The following is a 19,414-nucleotide window of genomic DNA, read 5'->3' as shown; positions in this document are numbered from 1 at the left end:
ATTTTTTTCCCTCATCTCCCCTCTAATTTTTCTACCAATCACTTTAAATCTATGCCCCCTAGTCACTGACCTCTCTGCTAAGGTGAATAGGCCCTTCATCTCCACTCTATCCAGGCCCCTCAAAATTTTGCACATTTCAATAAGATCTCCCCTCAGCCTTCTCTGTTCCAAGAACAACCCCAGCCTGTCCCATCTTTCCTCATAGCTGCATTTTTCCAGTCATAGTCATACAGCATAGAAACAGGCCCTTCAGCCCACCATGTCCATGCCGACCATAATGCCTACCTATACTAATCCCACCTGCCTGCATTAATTCCATATCCCTCTATGCCTTGCCCATTCAAGACCTGTCCAGATGCCTCTTAAATGTTGCTACTGCTCCTGCCTCCACCACCTCCTCAGGCAGCTCATTCCAGATACCCACTATTATTTGTGTGAAAAATTTACCCCTTTGATCCCCTTTAAACCTCCTCCTTCTCACCTTAAATCTATGCCCTCTAGTTTTAGTCACCCCTACCATGGGAAACAGACTGTGGCTATCTACCCTATCTATGCCTCTCATAATTTTATTATACCGCTATCATGTCCCCTCTCAGTCTCCTTCACTCCTGGGAAAACAGACCCAGCCTATCCAATCTCTCTTTATAACTCAAGCCCTCCAAACCAGGCAACATCCTTGTGAATCTTTTCTGCACCCTCTCTAGCTTAATCACATCTTTCCTGTAGTGCAGCAACCAGAACTGCACACAGTACTCCAAGTGTGGCCTAACCAAGATTATGTACAACTGTAACATGACGTCCTAACTCTTGTACTCAATGCCTTGGCCGACGAAGGCAAGCATGCCATTCGCCTTCTTCACCACCCTGTCTACCTGTGTTGTCACTTTCAGGGAACTATGTACTTGCACCCCAAGGTCTCTCTCTTCAACAACACTCCCCAGGGCCCTGCCAATCACTGTATATGTCCTGCCCTGGTTTAACTTCCCAAAATTGTCTGCGTTAAATTCCATTTGCCAATCCCTTGCCCACTTTCCCAGTTGATCTATATCCTGTTGTAACCTTAGACAACCTTCTTCAGTCCACTATACCACCAATTGGCAACATCTTCGTAAATCTCCTCTGTACCCTCTCTGTTACATCCATTCTGCAATGAGGTGACCAGAACTGCACACAGTACTCAAGTTGTGGCCTAACCAGTGTTATACAGTTGCAGCATAACCTCCCTGCTCTTATATTCTATGCCTCGATTAATAAAGGAAAGGATTCCGTATGCCTTCTTAAGCACCTTATCAACCTGCCCTGCTACCTTCAGGGACCTGTGGACATTCACTCCAAACCATGTTTGGGCCCTTGTTTCTTAACTGCATTGTGTTTTTGGGCTTCTGCATATTTGACATGAGCAAAAACCCATCATCAGGCTTAAGAAGCACCAATAACCAAGAAATCTAAACCCAGCTGCAGTGCTTTAATTTGCTCAATCATCAACAGGGTTCAATGGCACTAAGGACCTGGTTGGCTCAGGTATTGAATTTGAGTTTGCCAGAGTTCCAATCTCATGTTGAAAAAAAAATCTCTTGAAGCCACTGCAAAAAGGAGGCACTTACTTCCCCCTCCCCCTTGCTAAGATTACAGCTTAATTACATCAGAAATTCTCTCCTGGTAGTGAAATTCTTGTTATATGCAATTATTTCCAGATGTACAGCAGTCATTATTAAGTATGCCAGATCAAACTATTTGACGTGCCTCACAGCTCCAGCGACCCGGGTTTGATGCTGGGTACTGCCTGTGCGGAGTTTGCAAGTTCTCCCTGTGACCACGTGGGTTTTCGCCGGGTGCTCTGGTTTCCTCCCACAGCCAAAGACTTGCAGGTTAATAGGTAAATTGGCCATTGTAAATTGCCCCTAGTATAGGTAGGTGGTAGGGGAATTGTGGGGATGTGGTAGGAATATGGGTTAATGTAGGATTAGTATAAATGGGTGGTTGATGGTCGGCACAGACTCGGTGGGCCGAAGGGCCTGTTTCAGTGCTGTATCTCTAAATAAATAAAATAACATTCATTCAAATGCTGGAAGGCTATCAGTCTGAAAACAAAAATCAATTTTAAGTTATACATGCCCAGTGTGACAGAATTCTGTTGTCCTGGATGGAGATCTTCATGAAGTATAAGGAGGCTAGCTTTTTTTAAAATTACGTAGCTTCCACCTCCTGTGTTTCAACAGTTTAGTTTTCAGATAATAGAAATGGGATGGGATTCCGTTCAACGAAAAAGCACCTAAATCTCAATTTAAAAACTTCTGAAAAGGACTATAACATTTTGGATACTAATTATTTTGGTTTTGGAAGCAGTTTAACTTATGTAAATCAAACATTTGTATGGCTGGTTATTCTTGTGTATTCCTTTCATTTGTGTCATTATAAATCTTTTAAATTGATTTGACAACTAGGTTTAATTAGAACTATATGATTTGATAATTAGATGTTTGCAGCCTTTGGAAAGGTGAGAAACCCATATGAAACTCCAGTGTGAAATCCAGTGGTATTCACTCCACCTATAGGGTTATAAGTTTTAAATTTTGAACAGCAGATACAGTATGGAAGCTGCATTTTCCAGGAACATGAATAGAGTGTTAAGAGAAAGCTCAAATCACAATGGTACCTCTGCTCTATTGGACACCAGGCATTGCACAATGGCTCAAATTTTGAAGTGTTAAGGGTAGCAAAACTATCAGCGTTTGCCTTTATTACCCCACTGAAAATGACAGCAACTTCTAGAGTCCACAGATGCACAGAATAACACACAAATCCAAAAGTTGCTGTCATTGAATCTATAATTCTTCAGAAGGTGTACTGTTGAGGCACCCCCACAGACCGCAATCAATGGAATTCAGTTGAATTGACGAGAACTTCCACTCTTTTGCTGTAAACTACCCTTGGAAAAAGTTACTAGAAAAGATCGGATGTCCACCAAAGCTACTAAGTATCATTCCATGACAATATGAAAGACACAATTCAGCATAGCGGCGCCTCATCAGACCCCTTTCCTATCCTGAGTGGCGTGAAACAGGGGGTGTTCTCGCACCTACACTGTTCAGGATCTTCTTCTCACTGCTGTTCTTACATGTGTTCAAGTCTTCAGAAGAAGGAATTTTCCTCCACACAAGATCAGGTGGCATGTTGTTCAACCTTGCCCGTCTCAGAGCGAAGACCAAAGTACAGAAAGTCCTCATCAGGGAACTCCTCTTTGCTGACGATGCTGCATTAACATCTCACACTGAAGAGTGTCTGCAGAGACTCGACAGGATTGCAGCTGCCTGCAACGAATTTGGCCTAACCATCAGCCTCAAGAAAACAAACATCATGGGACAGGACATCAGAAATGCTCCATTCATCAATATTGGCGACCACACTCTGTAAGTAGTTCAAGAGTTCACCTACCTAGGCTCAACTATCACCAGTAACCTGTCTCTCGATGCAGAAATCAACAAGCGCATGGGAAAGGCTTCCACTGCTATGTCCAGACTGGCCAAGAGTGTGGGAAAATGGCACACTGACACGAACACAAAAGTCCGAGTGCCTGTGTCCTCAGTACCTTGCTCTACGGCAGCGAGGCCTGGACAACGTATGTCAGCCAAGAGCGACGTCTCAGTTCATTCCATCTTCGCTGCCTCCGGAGAATCCTTGGCATCAGGTGGCAGGACTGTATCTCCAACACAGAAGTCCTCGAGGCGGCCAACATCCCCAGCATATACACCCTACTGAGCCAGCAGCGCTTGAGATGGCTTGGCCATGTGAGCCGCATGGAAGATGGCAGGATCCCCAAGGACACATTGTACAGCGAGCTCGTCACTGGTATCAGACCCACTGGCGATCCATGTCTGTGCTTTAAAGATGTCTGCAAACGCGACATGAAGTCCTGTGACATTGATCACAAGTCGTGGGAGTCAGTTGCCAGCGATCGCCAGAGCTGGCGGGCAGCCATAAAGGTGGGGCTAAAGTGTGGCAAGTCGAAGAGACTTAGCAGTTGGCAGGAAAAAAGACAGAGGCGCAAGGAGAGAGCCAACTGTGTAACAGCCCCAACAACCAATTTTATCGGTAGCACCTGTGGAAGAGTCTGTCACTCTGGAATTGGCCTTTTTTGCCACTCCAGGCGCTGCTTCACAATCCACTGACCACCTCCAGGCGCTTACCCATTGTCTCTCGAGACAAGGAGGCCAAAGAACCCTTGGAAAAAGTTACACATGGTTCAATGAGAGGTAATTGGGTTTTTACTTCAGAATTATTGCTAAACACACACACTGGCCCTGAAACGCTAATTTTATATTAGTGAATTGTCAAATTTCTACTTGAACATTAAAAAAAATAAAAATATGTGCAATTATTTTTAAGAGGTTTGTCCATCTTCATTTCAGTTTCTATCTTAATCCAGTCATTTATTTATTTTACTTTTGGAAATTTTAAATTAAAAGTGAAGGATATTAAGTTCCTAGTTTGCTGTATGTAAATATTTCAATGTGATTGGCTGTTTACCCTACTTGTTGCCATCACTGCTGCTGGATTCCTGTAGATCCCCTTAATTTGATGCCAGATTTAAACTGCTGCTGGGAAAGGGGAAAACCACTAGATCTTTGCAGGCAGGTTTCTTCAAGGTCAGCGCTCCCACCCTTGCTTTGCCGCTGACCGCAAAATCCCGGCCAATAGGTTATCCAAACTTATTTTTTAAATCTGCAAAGCATTTTTCTCTTCATTTGGGATGTTTACTTTTGACCCCAACTGGGGCAAGTTACAGCACATCTCAATGGTTCGCAAGATCCAAAACATGAACATACTCGAACATTCCTGACAAGTATGTATGAGATTTTGTCATGTACAAGAATTACTCCTCTATATGGAAACAAAACTAACAAGGATCAGATTCTTCACATTAAGCTTTAGGCAAGAAATTTTTATTAGTTTATTGATACTGACAGAAGACTACTGATGCTCCCAATTATCTGTACCAGTTTTTGAAATGAATGTTCAAAAGGAATAAAAATACTCAAAAACAGTTAACATCTAGAATAACTTATATTTGAAAGCTACAAAAGTTTAATCAGTTTTTATAAGTGCAACTACCCAACAAGAATGAATTGGGCTGGACAAACATCTTTATTTATATGTGTTCAACAAAGTGTTTCATGGATTTTTCTCCTTAGTCATTTCCCCCCCAGGTCTTACAAAGACCAAAAGTCTTACTTTACAAAACAACTGCATGGTACACAAAGTACTTTTACTGCTACAGTAAATTTACAGTACAAGTCAATGAAAAATGCTACAAGCATTCATTTTTCAAATTTCACAAATGTTTGCAACATAAAAAAAAATGGATCAGTAAAAGGAATTCAAGAAATCAAATGAAGCTCTTGTGAAGTAGCTATCACAATTTATCCAGATACAAGGGTTCAGCTGCAATGCAGATTTTCCCACTGCTAAACAACCAATAAATTCAAATTGGTTTTCTTCTTGGACAAATACACCAGTTTATACTTTTCCATTTCCGACAAAAGGTCATTGACCTGAAGTGTTCACTCTGTTTCTCTCTCCACAGATGCTGCCAGACCTGAGTATTTCCAGCATTTTCTATTTTTATATAATTTTCCAGTCTTCAACTTGAGCAAAACATTATTTCACTTCTATACCTTTTTGAGTTATATTTCATTCTGTCTTCAAAAACTTCTCGTAACTAAGTCAGTTCTTGAACAGATACACGCAAACATAATGCCATTGATGGCCAAAATTGCAGAGGTCATAGCTGCTGATGTATGCAATTTCCCTCAACTGGAAACTAACAAATTGTACATTATACCTGTACTGGAGGCCAGTGTCTTGAAACATCAGCATGCATTGCCTCAGGAAGCCATTGACAATACGCTAATAACAGGTCTGTTTAAAAGAAAAAAAATCAACACAAGGTTAACCATGACAGAATGCAAGATATCATTTAACTATGACTCTTAACAGTAAAATTTTAAAAATATTTTTTTTAAATACAGCATTGTACAATTATGCAATATAAAAGTAGCTTAACGTGCCTCAACTTGTCCTTTAATGTAATAATACTTGATTTTCCACAGTAACAATGTAGCCCCTTAAAGAGACTGATCATTTGTATCAAATTGTGAGCAATGGTCAAAATACTGGCCAACCTCCCCAGGAACTGGGTGAGATTTCCCAAACTCATTTTGCCACAGCGCTCTTAAAACAGAGATTTTCATTCCATTTCTCCTGGCTGGAGTCAAACCAGAGCCTGAGTCCAAGTGTTTAAAGCCACAGTCCAACCAAGTCTCCCCTATCAAAACGAGATCTTAATATGATCACCAAAAGTATAAATTAAATTATATACCACAAAATCCATTTCAGAGATATGACAAATATGACAACATAACACACAAGCCCACTCTCTATTAACTGATTTTGTACATTCAATTAAGTGGTGTTTATTAGATACATTAACTGTTGAATCAATAATGACAGAAAAAGATTAAACCTCCAATCCCTTTTAATGATTCAAAATTAAGCTGAAGTAAGTAAAAGACCCCACCTACAATGCCTTAACCCCAATCTCTATACACCTTTCACATCATCTTTCTTTTCCTTCCCTTTGGGCCAAGCTAGCAGTTCAACAGTTTTGCGTCATTTCCTAGATTACAACAGTTACCACATTTCTTTGTGCCTTTCGAGCTGTTAGGGGGTTTGGGACCCCCCTGAAGCTGTGAAAGGAACTATATAAATGCAAGCTCTTTCCTGTTATCCACTGAAAGAACATGAGCTGCCTAAACTTTTACTAAGTAGTGGAACAGCCGCATTAGTGAAAGAACAATGTACTAACCCAGTGCAGCATCCAATTTCCCTCCTCTATGCACATCACTAAAGATAGTTCGCAAAATCAGACTGATGGAATTTTGAATTTTCAGGAAGCAACAGGTTCAATACTTTATACTTACACTGGGGATTTCCAAAAAGTACATTTAGCACAAATTTTAAAGAACTTAAGCTTATACTTTTAAACCATTTGAATATTTTTATGTCATTACAAAACAAACTGAAAACAAAACCAAAGGCATAACTGGCATCTTATAACTTTTCTGCATCATTCCTATTTCACAAAGGGACTTTTGGGTTGTGCAAGCTGGTTTCTCAGCACTGGTAAATACAAGACACCAACATTATAGCGTACTCACATTTACTATTTTTCTTCCAGGCAGCGAGTAATGCATCACGATTGTCAACATTTTCAGAAACCAAAGCTCCCAACAATGCATCTGTCCTGGGCTGAAGCCTGTGAAAAGCAGGATTGTGGTTACTGGTCTTGCCTGTAAATCAAAAAATAACTCCACAAGTAATAAAATCAATTTATCTTTCTACCCAAAATAAATATCTAAATGGTGTTGCCAATTAAATTTATATGGCACAAGAAAAATTTTATTAATCTACTTCGGCCATTGTTAAAGACCAAAAACACCTCCAAAAACAAGCATCTAGTGAGTGAGGGGTGATGTGCCAAAGCCAGGCCTCCAAGCAACAGCTAATAAATGTGTGTAAGAGCCTTGGTAGATCTGCCCTCCATTTCTTTCCCCTTTGAGATGCAGATTTGCAGCGCATCCACCAAGCTCTTCCAATTGCTGGCCAAGATCGGGAATGTTCTTTTAAGGGGATCAAGGGCACTAAGTCACAGTTTATTACTACATGATATGGCACATTAGCAAACCAACACAATGCACCTCAAAATCTGGCACAAAACATGCCTTTGTCAAATCCACTAAAAGGTCACTTTTCTCTCAAAACACTAGAAACTAATATCATTTCAGCGGATATTTTCTATTACCTGAAGCAGTATGAGGTTTGCAGTACTAAATACTATGTTTAACACTGTGATTTCAAGCCTGGTTGTTGATGAAAATGTACAAACTTACTTGGCCCAGGTCTTTAACATAGTTGATGGACTGGAAAGTAGGCAGTTGAGGTAGGTGGCAAATTTTTTAACAACCTTCAGTGTAAGACAGAAAAGTAAATGGACAATTATTTCCAAAACAGATTATGCATTAACTTTTAACTAGCGTGACTTGCATCTTAACTTAATCTACAACTCTAGGGATTATTAAATTTCCTTTCACCTTCCAACCCAAACAAATAGTAATTATAAGAGCCCTATGAGCCACATTACCTAATTTTCTTCCCTCCCCCACCCACCCCACCCCAACTAAATCTCTTTGACCACACACAAATCAGTTGGACACCTTTTCTGAAGTCTTTGCCAATCCCACTCTGAGTTCAGCTATTAAGGAGGTGTATAAGTGTGACCCAGGGATGACGTGACCATGAATGTTTCAGTCTATGGAGAATATTTCATAAAAGCAACATGAGTGAAATTGGGGCTTGATGGAAGTGTGTGTAGTTCCCCTTTTAATTTACAGTGCTGCGTGTTAGTACTTCATCATACCATTCCACTGGCACTGTAATATTACTATGCATATATTGAAGTATGAAATTAAGATCGATTCGATTGTTTTTGTATTATAATCCAGTCTTTTGCACTGCTTTTCTGAATATACAATAACAAATCATGATTAGAATGTTATGAGTTAATTCTACTAGGGACCAGGTTACACAATTTCCTTCACAAACAGTTTTATGGAATGATTTTGGAAACAATCTTTCAATCTTCAAAGGCTGGAAGCACCACCATTTCAACAAATAGTCAATGATTCAAGAACCATATATTACATTGCTGCAATTTAGCCATGATGTGCCCAGATTTTAAGTACCTCATCCGTACAGGCAAAAAGGTCCCAAGTTTCCTCATCTGTGTTGAGTCAGCTGACTTTAGCTGCATTGGCATTAGGATGCCAAAATTGGCCTCAGTGCCCTTCAGTTATGGAAGGGGAGGGGAAAAAAAGTGTGGATGTCTGGTGAGGACACAGATGAGTGTGACGCCCCATGCAATTGAATAGCACACCACCCACTCACTATCTAGGTCCATATATGAATGTCCACTAAGGTAATGTAGCAGGTACCGACATGGCACCTATGAAACTGTACCTCAGTAAACGGTCAATACCTCTAAGAGAGGAGCAGCAGATGGGAAAAACCAAACAAAGGCTGAGCAAAAATCAAACACCACCCTCAGAGAAGTTACCATTTCATTGTCAATTCTTACTAACATGTTTTGCCAATTCTTCGGGGTGGAATTTATCCCGTAATTTTAGTAAAAAGGTTGAAACAACAAAATGGGAATCTTTGGGGTATAGAGTCGACAACAAGCATTTCTCTCCTTTAGGGTAGAAAGTACTCACCGTTCCTTCCAATAAAAACTTTGCAAAATATTTGTATCGATCCAGTCCTTCTGGGTAGTCCACTTCCACTGCGGGAAGTTGCCAGCCAACTCTGACTATAAACAGGGAGATAACAAACTGACTGATGAACATAAAGTGCTTACGAATCTACACCAAAAAAAAATTAGAAAACTTTTTTGCTACACTCTGTAAATTTAATAAATTTAAACTCCTTCCCCCGCATTTTGTAGTCCTTATATGTTACTGCTTACCCATAGGCAAAATCCCTCCCTTGAAATCCAGTTGATATATAGAAAAAATAGTTAACAAAGCTAAAAAATAAATCTGAATTCCATTATGTGGAATTCATTCTCCAATTATTAACACATTAACTTACAGAAGGTACTTCTTCTGTGACATTTAACCCGGCCAGTGTCAGGGCAGTAACGTGGAGGAGGTGTATCCAGAGGTTTTCCATAGTGACTGTATTGGGGGAGGAGGAGAGGGATCCACTCAGCTTCAATCGCGGTCAGTCCTGGTAATAGGATTTGATTTCACAATTTTTAAACTTGGACAAGGAGACAGTAGAAAAATACGGCTTATAATAAATAGAACATTTATAACAAGGTTGCACCAACATAATTTGGAATTGCTACCATATCTGTGATAGATTCAAACTGCGACACACTTCACAATTTCATTTGGCCTGCTGAGCAGCTCCTCATTCAAAAAATTGCTCTAACCCAATTTGATCCCTTCCACTTCTCTCTGAGGCACTGATGAACGAGATGAGTACTATTAATGAAAAGGGTTCACCTCCAAATTTGTCTGCAGTTGCAGTATAAATCAGACAATGCTGCCAGCTTTCTCAATAATCAGAATTCTGATTGAAACGTGATTTCATCGTATGCTGCCAACTCATTAGTTGTGGCACATGGATTCAGGCCACTGCTCCAACCCTACTGTAACACTAGTACCAAATGAAGAAAACCAGATAAAGTTACACTTTTTTATGAGAAAGAAAGACAGAGAGATAGAGAAAGAAATCCCTATTGCTTCATTGTAATCTTCCAGAAGCATGACATTAAAATCAATATCAATTGATGTGTATGATAATCATTCTTCGTGTCATGTTATAATGTTCATATTTAGAAGCATATGATAAGGATTGCCATACTAGAATTTCTTTAAGTGTTGTGTTTGGTATTATATCCCACCTGGAAGGAATTTATATATTGCCATTTTCTTCAAGAGAATTTGCCAAGTGTATAGTTGTAGGTAAAGTACTTCCAATATTAACATATTTCTAATATATATACACCTGGTATAAATGTCTGTGAAGTCACTTTCCTATTTGAAATTCAGTTATACTCTTTATTGCTAAAAACTATATTGTCCCAGATAGCTGAAGTGTAGTTGGGGATATTTCACATTGGAGGTATTTTGCGATACTTCAAGCTCCTGATTGTAGATACAGTATTGAAGTAAAACACAGCAAATGGGAAAGCTGTGATTTCCAGTGAGATTGACATTAAATGAATTTAAAAACTTGCAAATTTACAAAACAGTATATAGCCTGGCAAAAGGAGAGACTTCCAAACAGAATACTTGTTTTAAATTAAAATAAAAGCAAAATACTGAAGATGCTGGATATCTGAAATAAAAACAGAAAGTGCTGGAAATACTCAGGTCAGGCAGCATCTGTGGAGAGAGAAACAGAGTTAACGGCCGGAGTTTTACACCACTCCAGCGGGTCGAACGGTGGTGTGGGGGCGGCGTAAAATTGAGCAGCAGGCTCTGGGAGGCCTACCCGCCTTGCTTCCGCCCCCGGACAAGTTTACGGCATCAGGCAGGGGGTGGGAAACGGCCTACCCGCCTGAGGCTAATCAAGGCCCTTAAGTGGCCACAATGGCCTCCCATTAAGGGCCTCCCCCACCTCCCAACCCACCCCCAGGACCCAAGACACCCCCCCCTCTCCCCGAACGACCACTCCAGCCTCACCAGGGAAGGATCGATACCCCTGGTGAGGCATGCCCCTACTTACCTTCCCTCCTCGTTCCATGATGTCGGCTGGGCTGCAGTCCCAGCAGTGGCCACCACTCCCGGTGACACTGCTGGGACTAAGAGCTGCTGGCCCGCTGATTGGCCGACAGCTCACTAAGGTGGGACCCCCTCCCTCAAGTGGGTAGAAGTCCCGCCTTGGGACAATTAAAGCCTGGGGACCCGTAAAACACCGGACGGAGCCCTGGGCTAGGCGGAAGCGAGTTCACCACCGACTTTCTTGTTGAAGTCCGGCTCCCGTCCATCCACCGTAAAATTCTGGCCAATGTTTCAGTTCTGTGACCTTTCATCAGTTCTGATTCACAGACGCTGCCTGACCTGCTGAGTATTTCCAGCACTTTGTTTTCACGTTTTAAATTCTCATTTGTGCCAGTTGATTGAGCCCTGCAGCTATAAAGGTGCCCAATCAGTTTGATCCATGTGGTAATATTTCAGACGCCGATAACAATACCTTCTTCAGTCATGCAAAATAAAGTTGTTTTTAAGAAAGCTGTTTCAGGCCTCATGTAGGTTTATAGAACTGTCAGCATTTAAAACTGTGTAGTTACTAATGTGATATACAAGCGATAATCAAAATGCAATGTAAATATCACACTGAAGTTATTGTATTTTAAATTTAGCTTCAATATTTAGAAACCAGAGGATTCCAGTTGGATATCAGTCGATCCTTTCTGATTCATAATAAAAAGAAAGCCATAGTACCTTTGTGTGTAGCTCCTTTATAACAATTCTCAAAATGAGAAATTCTGCAAACTTAGAGGAAAAAGTGATGGAATATAAAATATCCATCAACACCTCAATGTTATTGACAGTGCCTTCTAGTTATAAATCAGAAAAATCTTTGTGATGTCAATTATTAAAAAGCCTGCAAGGTCTGTAATTTAGTTTGGAGAGAGTTGGCTCCTTCCTACCTTTCATGTACATCTTGGAAGTCTCCACTATTTCTTGATAAACCACAAACTCAGGAAGATGTTTGAACAGCACTGAATTTGGATGGATAAACACTGGCTCATCTATGAGTGGGGTCTGTGGAACACAACAGATAAAAGTTTACATTTTAAAAACAAAACAGTACATTAGGTTTTAATATTATTTTACATGGAGACTTCTAAACAGCATTTCCCTTGCTGCGAAACCTATCCAATGACACTAATTACATTGATCATCCGTCTGTCCCTGAAAGCCACCATTACAAATACAGCAAGATGTGGCTTCAAGTTGCCGAAGAGCTGTTTCAGATATGCCAAACCCTGGAAAATTCTGTTATTGGTGGAATAATTTGTTTTTCGATCCTGCAGTGTTGTTTCCAGGGGCTGGGAAATTCTCTACTGGTTTGAAGTTACATCCCCAAAATCGTGATGCAGCCAATGTCTCCAGACTACAGAAATGCAAATTGTTTTCGTTACTGAGTAGCTTAGCAGCAAAAGAAAACCTACTTTAAAATCTCCATGGCAGTAAGAAAGTTAACCTTTTAAAAAAAAACTAAGGGCATTTAAGGTGACAGTTTCACTATCTTTGATGAGTCAGGAGAAGTTTGAAAACATACTTTCCTTTAAGGTGACAGAACAAAAACATGTCTTCAAAAGAAAATGCTTGCTGAAGCACTTTTTCAATCTAATCCAAAAATCCAAGGTCATAACAGAATAAAAATATCTTCCAAATTATTCAGTGTGAAGGATATTATGGCTAAGGAGCTTTTCTTTTTAAATTTCTATGATTCTATGATACTCCTGTACCATGAAACATGTGACACTCAAAAGTTCCTGACTGTTACAGTTCCCTGTTAATCCTTCAGATCCAATCATTCATTTACATTCCAGTCCATTGATCGGAATGCCTCACTACTCATATCAAATCCAAGTATCCAAGTTCAATTAATTCAATTCATTTCACCTTGTACGCATGTCTCCATTTTTCATCTAGCACCTCTTCCGACTGGACTTTCCTGGCAATGTGATCCCCAAGACCTGCCATTACAATCTGTCTTAAGTACATGACCTGAGTTTCTGTTGGCGGTTTCATTTTGGGATCAACAAACAAGCCAGCTTCTGGGAAGACAGCATTCACTGTAAAAGAGCAGGAAGAGGCACCAACCATTCAGAAGACAACCAATTGCAAATTATTCACAGATATTTCAATAAACAGTAATATGATAGTTAGACTGTGCACCTTACATAAAGTAAACTGTTATTTTATTTAAGGAATGGCTTATTGCTTCCTCAGGAAAGAAACCATATATTTTCCATTACATACTTTGTGTTATAGATAAAGTCTTTTGCATCATGTGTAACTTAAATGCAAGGTTTATTATTTTGATGCTGTGCTATTACTGCCAAACTAATTACCAAGCCAAGCCACAAGGTTACCTCCAATTCCATTTTATATTATATTTTGGAACATTCTTTTAATAGTTAAAATTATAGGTTGGCCCATTTGTCTTCAATTCTTACCAGCATTAGTTAGCTGCCCTCGCAAACGCCTGATTTCAACCAATGCCTTATGTCGAAGTCCATTTTCTGTACAGAAGCGAGGGGTACATCCTGCATACTCACTCGCACCAACAGCACCTGGAATGGACAGCAATGTGCAGAAATAAAGGTAATTACTTAAACAGTAATCGATGTGTGCATTAGAAATAGTAGGCTTTTGTCATTTTTAAGATTGTGTTGTAATACTACCACTACTTTTGCCATTTTATATGCAATATTAATCCTAGAATTTTTAAAATCAATCATTACTCATTTCATGATGTTTGAAAGCACTAAAACTTTGCGAAATTAAATGGTTTTGCATAGTTTTAACCCTTTCCAACCTTAATTCAATACAGTTGTCCTAAAAAGTAATACAACTAACATTTTCCCAACGTCCCTCCTTTCATGAAGATGGGTGGATTAGCTCTCTGGTTCTTGGTGCTGTGATATCTTATCCAACAAACTATTGTCCCATTTTACACATACTGGCTTGGACAGAAAGTTTTAACTGGCTTACTATTTATGCAATGCCTTTAAAGTAGAAAAATGTCCAAATGTGCGTCACAGAAGCAAAACTAAACAAAAATCAGCATCAAACCAAAGTAGTAGATATTAGGACAGATGACAAAAAGCTCGGTCAAAGAGACGGGTTTTACTGCAGGGTCTTAAAGGAGGAGAGGGAATTGAAGAAGCGGAGGAGTTTAGGGATGAAATTCCAGAGCCACAGCTGCCAATGGCAGCATGAAGGGATGCTGGGATGCACAAGAGCTCAAAGTTGGAGGGTAAAATGGCAAGGTTGTGGAGGTGACCATAAATCTGGGGAGTTTATATGGAGGAAGAGGTCAAGGAGGAGAGGAGGAAAGACTAAAGTATTTTTTGGTCTATGTAGCTCAATACCATACCACTCACTGTATTTATGCACTGAAACAGGTGGGAGAGGAGAAAGCGAGGGGCTACTCCAAACAGCACTAAGAATATGTCCTATTCCTCTATAGGGTCCACAAAATTGCCTCGCACTGAGACTCATTGGTGACCTGAGCTTGTGCACTTCATTGAAGTAGAATAGTCACGCCACTGTCTGCAGGTATCGCTTCCATCCCTTTGGTGGAGGGCTCTATTCTTGGGTAGTCTTCCACCTATTGCCCTTTCACAAAATAGGAGCCTAAGCATGAACAGCATTTGGGGCTGAGTTGAATTCAAGTACACTACTTGAGAATCTGACACGAAACTTCAAGTCAGAGATTTTAGTTGCTTGGTATTTAAACCATTCTTAGTACCAAGTATAACCATGATGTCTCCAAGTTTAAGAGATGGACCCTGTCCAGCCCAAATCCACAGCATTTGGGAGATTCTGGCCTTTTTCCTTTTCAGTTTTTCTGTCTCCTCATCACTGATGGCTGGTCTGCAATTAAGTAAAAAATGTTAGACAGTTATTTTTAAAAAGGCAACATACCATGCAAGACTAAAAGCAGGATCATTATACACATTATTTGATTTTTCCAGCACCTAGTGAGAACAGGAAGAAACATTTAAGCCTCTAGATGAAAATTATAGGATTTTTAAGTTAAAAGGGAACTTCTGGTTCTATGGGCAGCAATGGATTCCAGTACCTTGTCCAAGTAATACTCTTCACAATTTCTAAGTCTAAATATACATGCTCCATTTGACATTATTTAAATGTCATTATGCAAACAAATGTTCAACCAAACAATTCGACAATCAGCATTAATAATTCAGTTTTATTTAAGTCTGTTCATAGGATCAGCCAGGGTGCTTTCAAAAATACTGCAGAATATGATCAAAACTAGCTGTAAAGAACAATTACATTAAACTTAAGAGCTGTTATTACAGCCATAGTGCATTCAAGAACAACGAACAGCCATGTTCACAAAAATGGAAGCAGAATGGAATGAACTTGTTCAAGAAACTGACAATTAGCATCCTGAGTAATGATTTTTAAGAATACTTAAACATGCAGTGTAATGGAATCTTGATTATCTACCACAATGAAAGTGGCCAAAGATCCAGGTGAACTCCCAAATTACTGTGCAGTATGTTTTCTCTGCCTTTCCCCACCCATTACCTTAAATTCTCTTAGGATCAGTTGACGCTGCAAGAGTTCATCTGCAGGTATATAAATCCCCCAGCGCAAAGGTGTGCGCTAAAGACCATACATGTTAATTTCAAGTTATCTGGTTGGCAATCTTCATTGCAATGATCTCAGCAGAGCTGCTAATTTTAAAATTGATTCAGAGCCTGCCTGTTTAAACGCATACTGTTGAGAAACAGGTTTAAACACGCATCACTACTTTGATTTTTAAGTCTGTAGTTTCACTAAGATCACTGCTCTAGAGACTGGTCAGTGGGATTACTGAAGGTCAGTGCACACTGTATTTAGTGCTCACTCTGTAGGTGGAGGTCTATGTTCAGAGTTGGGGAGTGTTTGTCTGTCAGTTGTCTTGAACCTGTCTCAGGTCCAGTGGCTGAAACTATGGGTAGTTGCAACTGCTGCAACAACAGCTGTTGTTGCTGCCTTGAGGATCTTGCTCCAAAATAAAACAGAATGTTATCATACAGATTCCCACTAGTCATCCATTCTCCATGAAAATTCTCATGGATAATAAAGCAGATAGATAATCAGAGGACAAATAATTAAAATTCCATTTAAATATGAATAGGAACTTTACCTGTCAAGCTGCTCAAACAGTTCTCTTACAGTCATAGCAGACACTATTATAATGGCATATGGCATACAGTCATGCTGTTTGCTTAAAGCAAGCATCTTTGCATATCGAGGTGCCACAGGAAAGGATGCCATAGCTCTACCCAGGGGTGTGATAGGACAGGTCAGCTTTGCTCGTTCTAATTCCTTAAACCTGAAAGGACAGAAAATAACTTCTGGCAATAAGTTCATACTGAATTGCACCTGCCTTGAGGCAATTTAAAAAGACAGATTCTTTAAATCAGCAACACTACTTGAAAACGTGAATTAAAACAGACCAGTCTTGAAGTTACCTTCCATGTTTTGGTGGATCCTCCAAAGCTCCAAGAGAAATGAGCAGCTCCTCAGCCGCTATCAATGTCTCTGTTGATGGAGGAGTTGGAAATGGAAAATTGATCACCTGTCCAAAAAGAATCAAATTTCATGAGCATTGATGACCCTTTACCTTCTGAATTAGTTAATATTGGAGAGGTCTTCAACCTGAACTAAAACCCAATTATAAGATCACGATGCATCAAACAAGGAAAATACTTTAACCTCAGAAAGCAAATCTCCTACAAACATACCTTTTCAATGTTCAAGTCTTTCATCTGAAGAACAAGGTCATCCACAGGTCGTCTTGTGATCTCAGCTGCAGAGAATCTCTCAAAGTCAGCAAAAACTGCTGAGGAGTAGAGCCTGCACACATTTATTGCATTTAGTATCACACTTCATAGATTTGACATTTAATTCAACAGACCAGAATAATACTCTCCATCACTGAATCTACACACGGCATTCAATATTATATTGAGACATGCATTCATTTTTTAAAGGCAATTTATCAGATAAAAACACTTTGATGTATCAACGCACAAACTTAAAATAAATCTCTTGCGGTGAGTCCATGCTCCTGAACTTCCAGCAAGGATCGCTGGATGCATTGGCTAGAACATTAGGGCTACAATTTTGTAGCACTATCTCAGGGTGGTGCTCGCTGTGATGTGGCTCCATTCTGGGAGTTTGGGATGAATGAATTACTCCACAGATTATTAATTACGGATAAAGCTCATTGTTTTGGAAGGGATAACATATCTTCTGCAGCTGGGATTCAAAACACATTTACAAGGTTTCAGGTCCAAGATCAGACCTGTCACAATAGTTATGCTTTAAGACAAAAACATATGCATCTTATTAGGATTGTACCACAGTTTCAGCACTTCAGTTTCTGTCACTAAATGCTCTATGCAAAATGTGCAAATATTCAGCATCCTCCAGTGACTAATAGCCAATCGATTTGTTCAAAAACTTTGTTGATATAGAGGAAAGAAAAAACTTAACAAAACCTAAGTCAACATTTTTTCTACTTTGAAAAGAAATCATGTTTTTCTCCCTTTTGCAGGTTCACCCAGTGTTCAACAACATTCTCTAATTGCCAGCTCCCAAGATCTCTACCAACGCCGATCCAGTAGGAACAATGCATGTGTCACATGAGAAATCATCCTAACAATTTATCTTTCTGGCAGTGCTGGTGGGGAGGTCCTCAACCTCTGCTCACTTTCGACAGCCCAAAGAGATTAGGAACTCACTGGGTGCAGAATATGTTATGGGCTCAAAACCGACCGTTTCACCCCAATGGACAGAATATTGACCCATTGTGTTGGTCTAGCTTTAAAGATGATTATTAGTTATTGTTAAGTCTAGTTACTGACCTGTAACAGTGACCCGGCTCTGTACGGCCAGCACGACCTGCTCTTTGATTGGCTGAAGCCTGAGAGATCCAGGTGACTTTGAATGACGAGACTCCAGTAACTTTATCATAAAAGCGTTTCTTCACCTTGCCACATTCCACCACGTATTTAATGTTTGGGATAGTAAGAGAAGTTTCAGCTACATTGGTTGCTACCACACACAATCGTGTACCATTTGGAGGAGGACGAAATACCTAAATAATAGAGAATTAGAAATTTCAGAATATTGGTTTCTAATTTCCTTCTGATTTTTGAATAAGCGATCATAGAAATTTATTTTGTACAGAAGTATATTAATCTACAGGTTTTTCAATTATGGCTAATGGACCCTGGAAAGTCCCAAGAAGCCCTTGTCTTGCAAATTCTGTGTTTGTTGACTTTATACGCTTTATTCTTGTTGCCATATACTAACACAAATGTTTTCTGCAATTAAAATCCTATTTTCATTTGGTTAGCTGGCACTGTCTTTCAGAAATAGGGCAGGCGTTCCCCAAGATGTGTGAAAATTCTTGCAGAGAGTCCCCCATACAGAAAAGTTTGAAAACCACTGTAGAGTCTCAAATCTTCAGTTTATTGTTTATTTCAAAGATTATGATACTGGCTTGTTGAAATCTACAGAAACCTACACAACAGACTACAGACAAGCGAAAATTAGACATTTAGAAACAATTATTGCCCTCATCAAATTTGCTGTTAGTTTGCAGAAAGCCCAGTAAAACCACACAAATTTGAGTTTACAAATAAACTGATTTTTCCCAGTCAGCATGTATATAAAACTATATAGAACTCAATGCTAGCTAGTGGAGAAATGCAGCATACATCCTGCTGCTCAGCTTAAAGGGGAGTTTCTAGGTTTCTCAGTTCAACATTGGAAGTGACTGCCCAGCCTTGTTTTAACCAAGCACAAGGGGTATATACAGACAATAAGTATGTTCAATTTAATAAGTATTCTTTTCACTTAAAATTCTGACATGTCTGACAAGAGCATGGTCTTAAATTCCAGAAAGCTTGTTATGGAAGGGTAATGCTGGAGCCTATATTTACTTAGTTTCACATTTATTGTGCAGAGTAAAAGCATAACAAATATGTAGCTCCTCACTTAAAACCCTCCACCAGTCTCAG

At 39.7% G+C, this 19,414-nt stretch overlaps 1 protein-coding gene and 1 long non-coding RNA gene across 3 annotated transcripts in view; one reads left to right on the top strand and one right to left on the bottom strand.

Annotated features, from left to right (window-relative positions):
• Positions 1–4,927: 4,927 nt before the first annotated feature.
• dhx37 (DEAH (Asp-Glu-Ala-His) box polypeptide 37) overlaps positions 4,928–19,414 on the bottom strand; it is a 32,728-nt gene continuing 18,241 nt past the window's right edge. For both annotated transcript variants that reach the window (XM_068055070.1, XM_068055071.1), the window contains exons 16-28: positions 18,254–18,486; positions 17,129–17,240; positions 16,856–16,962; positions 16,528–16,716; positions 15,118–15,242; positions 13,820–13,936; positions 13,263–13,435; positions 12,281–12,395; positions 9,706–9,843; positions 9,330–9,424; positions 7,950–8,023; positions 7,218–7,315; positions 4,928–5,919 (exon numbers count right to left, since the gene is read on the bottom strand). In XM_068055070.1, coding sequence (XP_067911171.1) covers positions 5,837–5,919; positions 7,218–7,315; positions 7,950–8,023; positions 9,330–9,424; positions 9,706–9,843; positions 12,281–12,395; positions 13,263–13,435; positions 13,820–13,936; positions 15,118–15,242; positions 16,528–16,716; positions 16,856–16,962; positions 17,129–17,240; positions 18,254–18,486 — 1,659 coding nt within the window. In that variant the 3' untranslated portion in view covers positions 4,928–5,836. The remainder of the gene's footprint in view (positions 5,920–7,217; positions 7,316–7,949; positions 8,024–9,329; positions 9,425–9,705; positions 9,844–12,280; positions 12,396–13,262; positions 13,436–13,819; positions 13,937–15,117; positions 15,243–16,527; positions 16,717–16,855; positions 16,963–17,128; positions 17,241–18,253; positions 18,487–19,414) is intronic.
• LOC137382735 (uncharacterized) lies at positions 13,725–18,742 on the top strand. Its single transcript, XR_010977270.1, has 2 exons — positions 13,725–13,967; positions 17,944–18,742. It is a non-coding gene; the product is annotated as an uncharacterized lncRNA (long non-coding RNA).

Source organism: Heterodontus francisci, chromosome 23, assembly GCF_036365525.1.
Source record: "Heterodontus francisci isolate sHetFra1 chromosome 23, sHetFra1.hap1, whole genome shotgun sequence".
Classification (NCBI taxonomy): domain Eukaryota; kingdom Metazoa; phylum Chordata; class Chondrichthyes; order Heterodontiformes; family Heterodontidae; genus Heterodontus; species Heterodontus francisci.
This window is presented reverse-complemented; position numbering and strand designations above follow the sequence as displayed.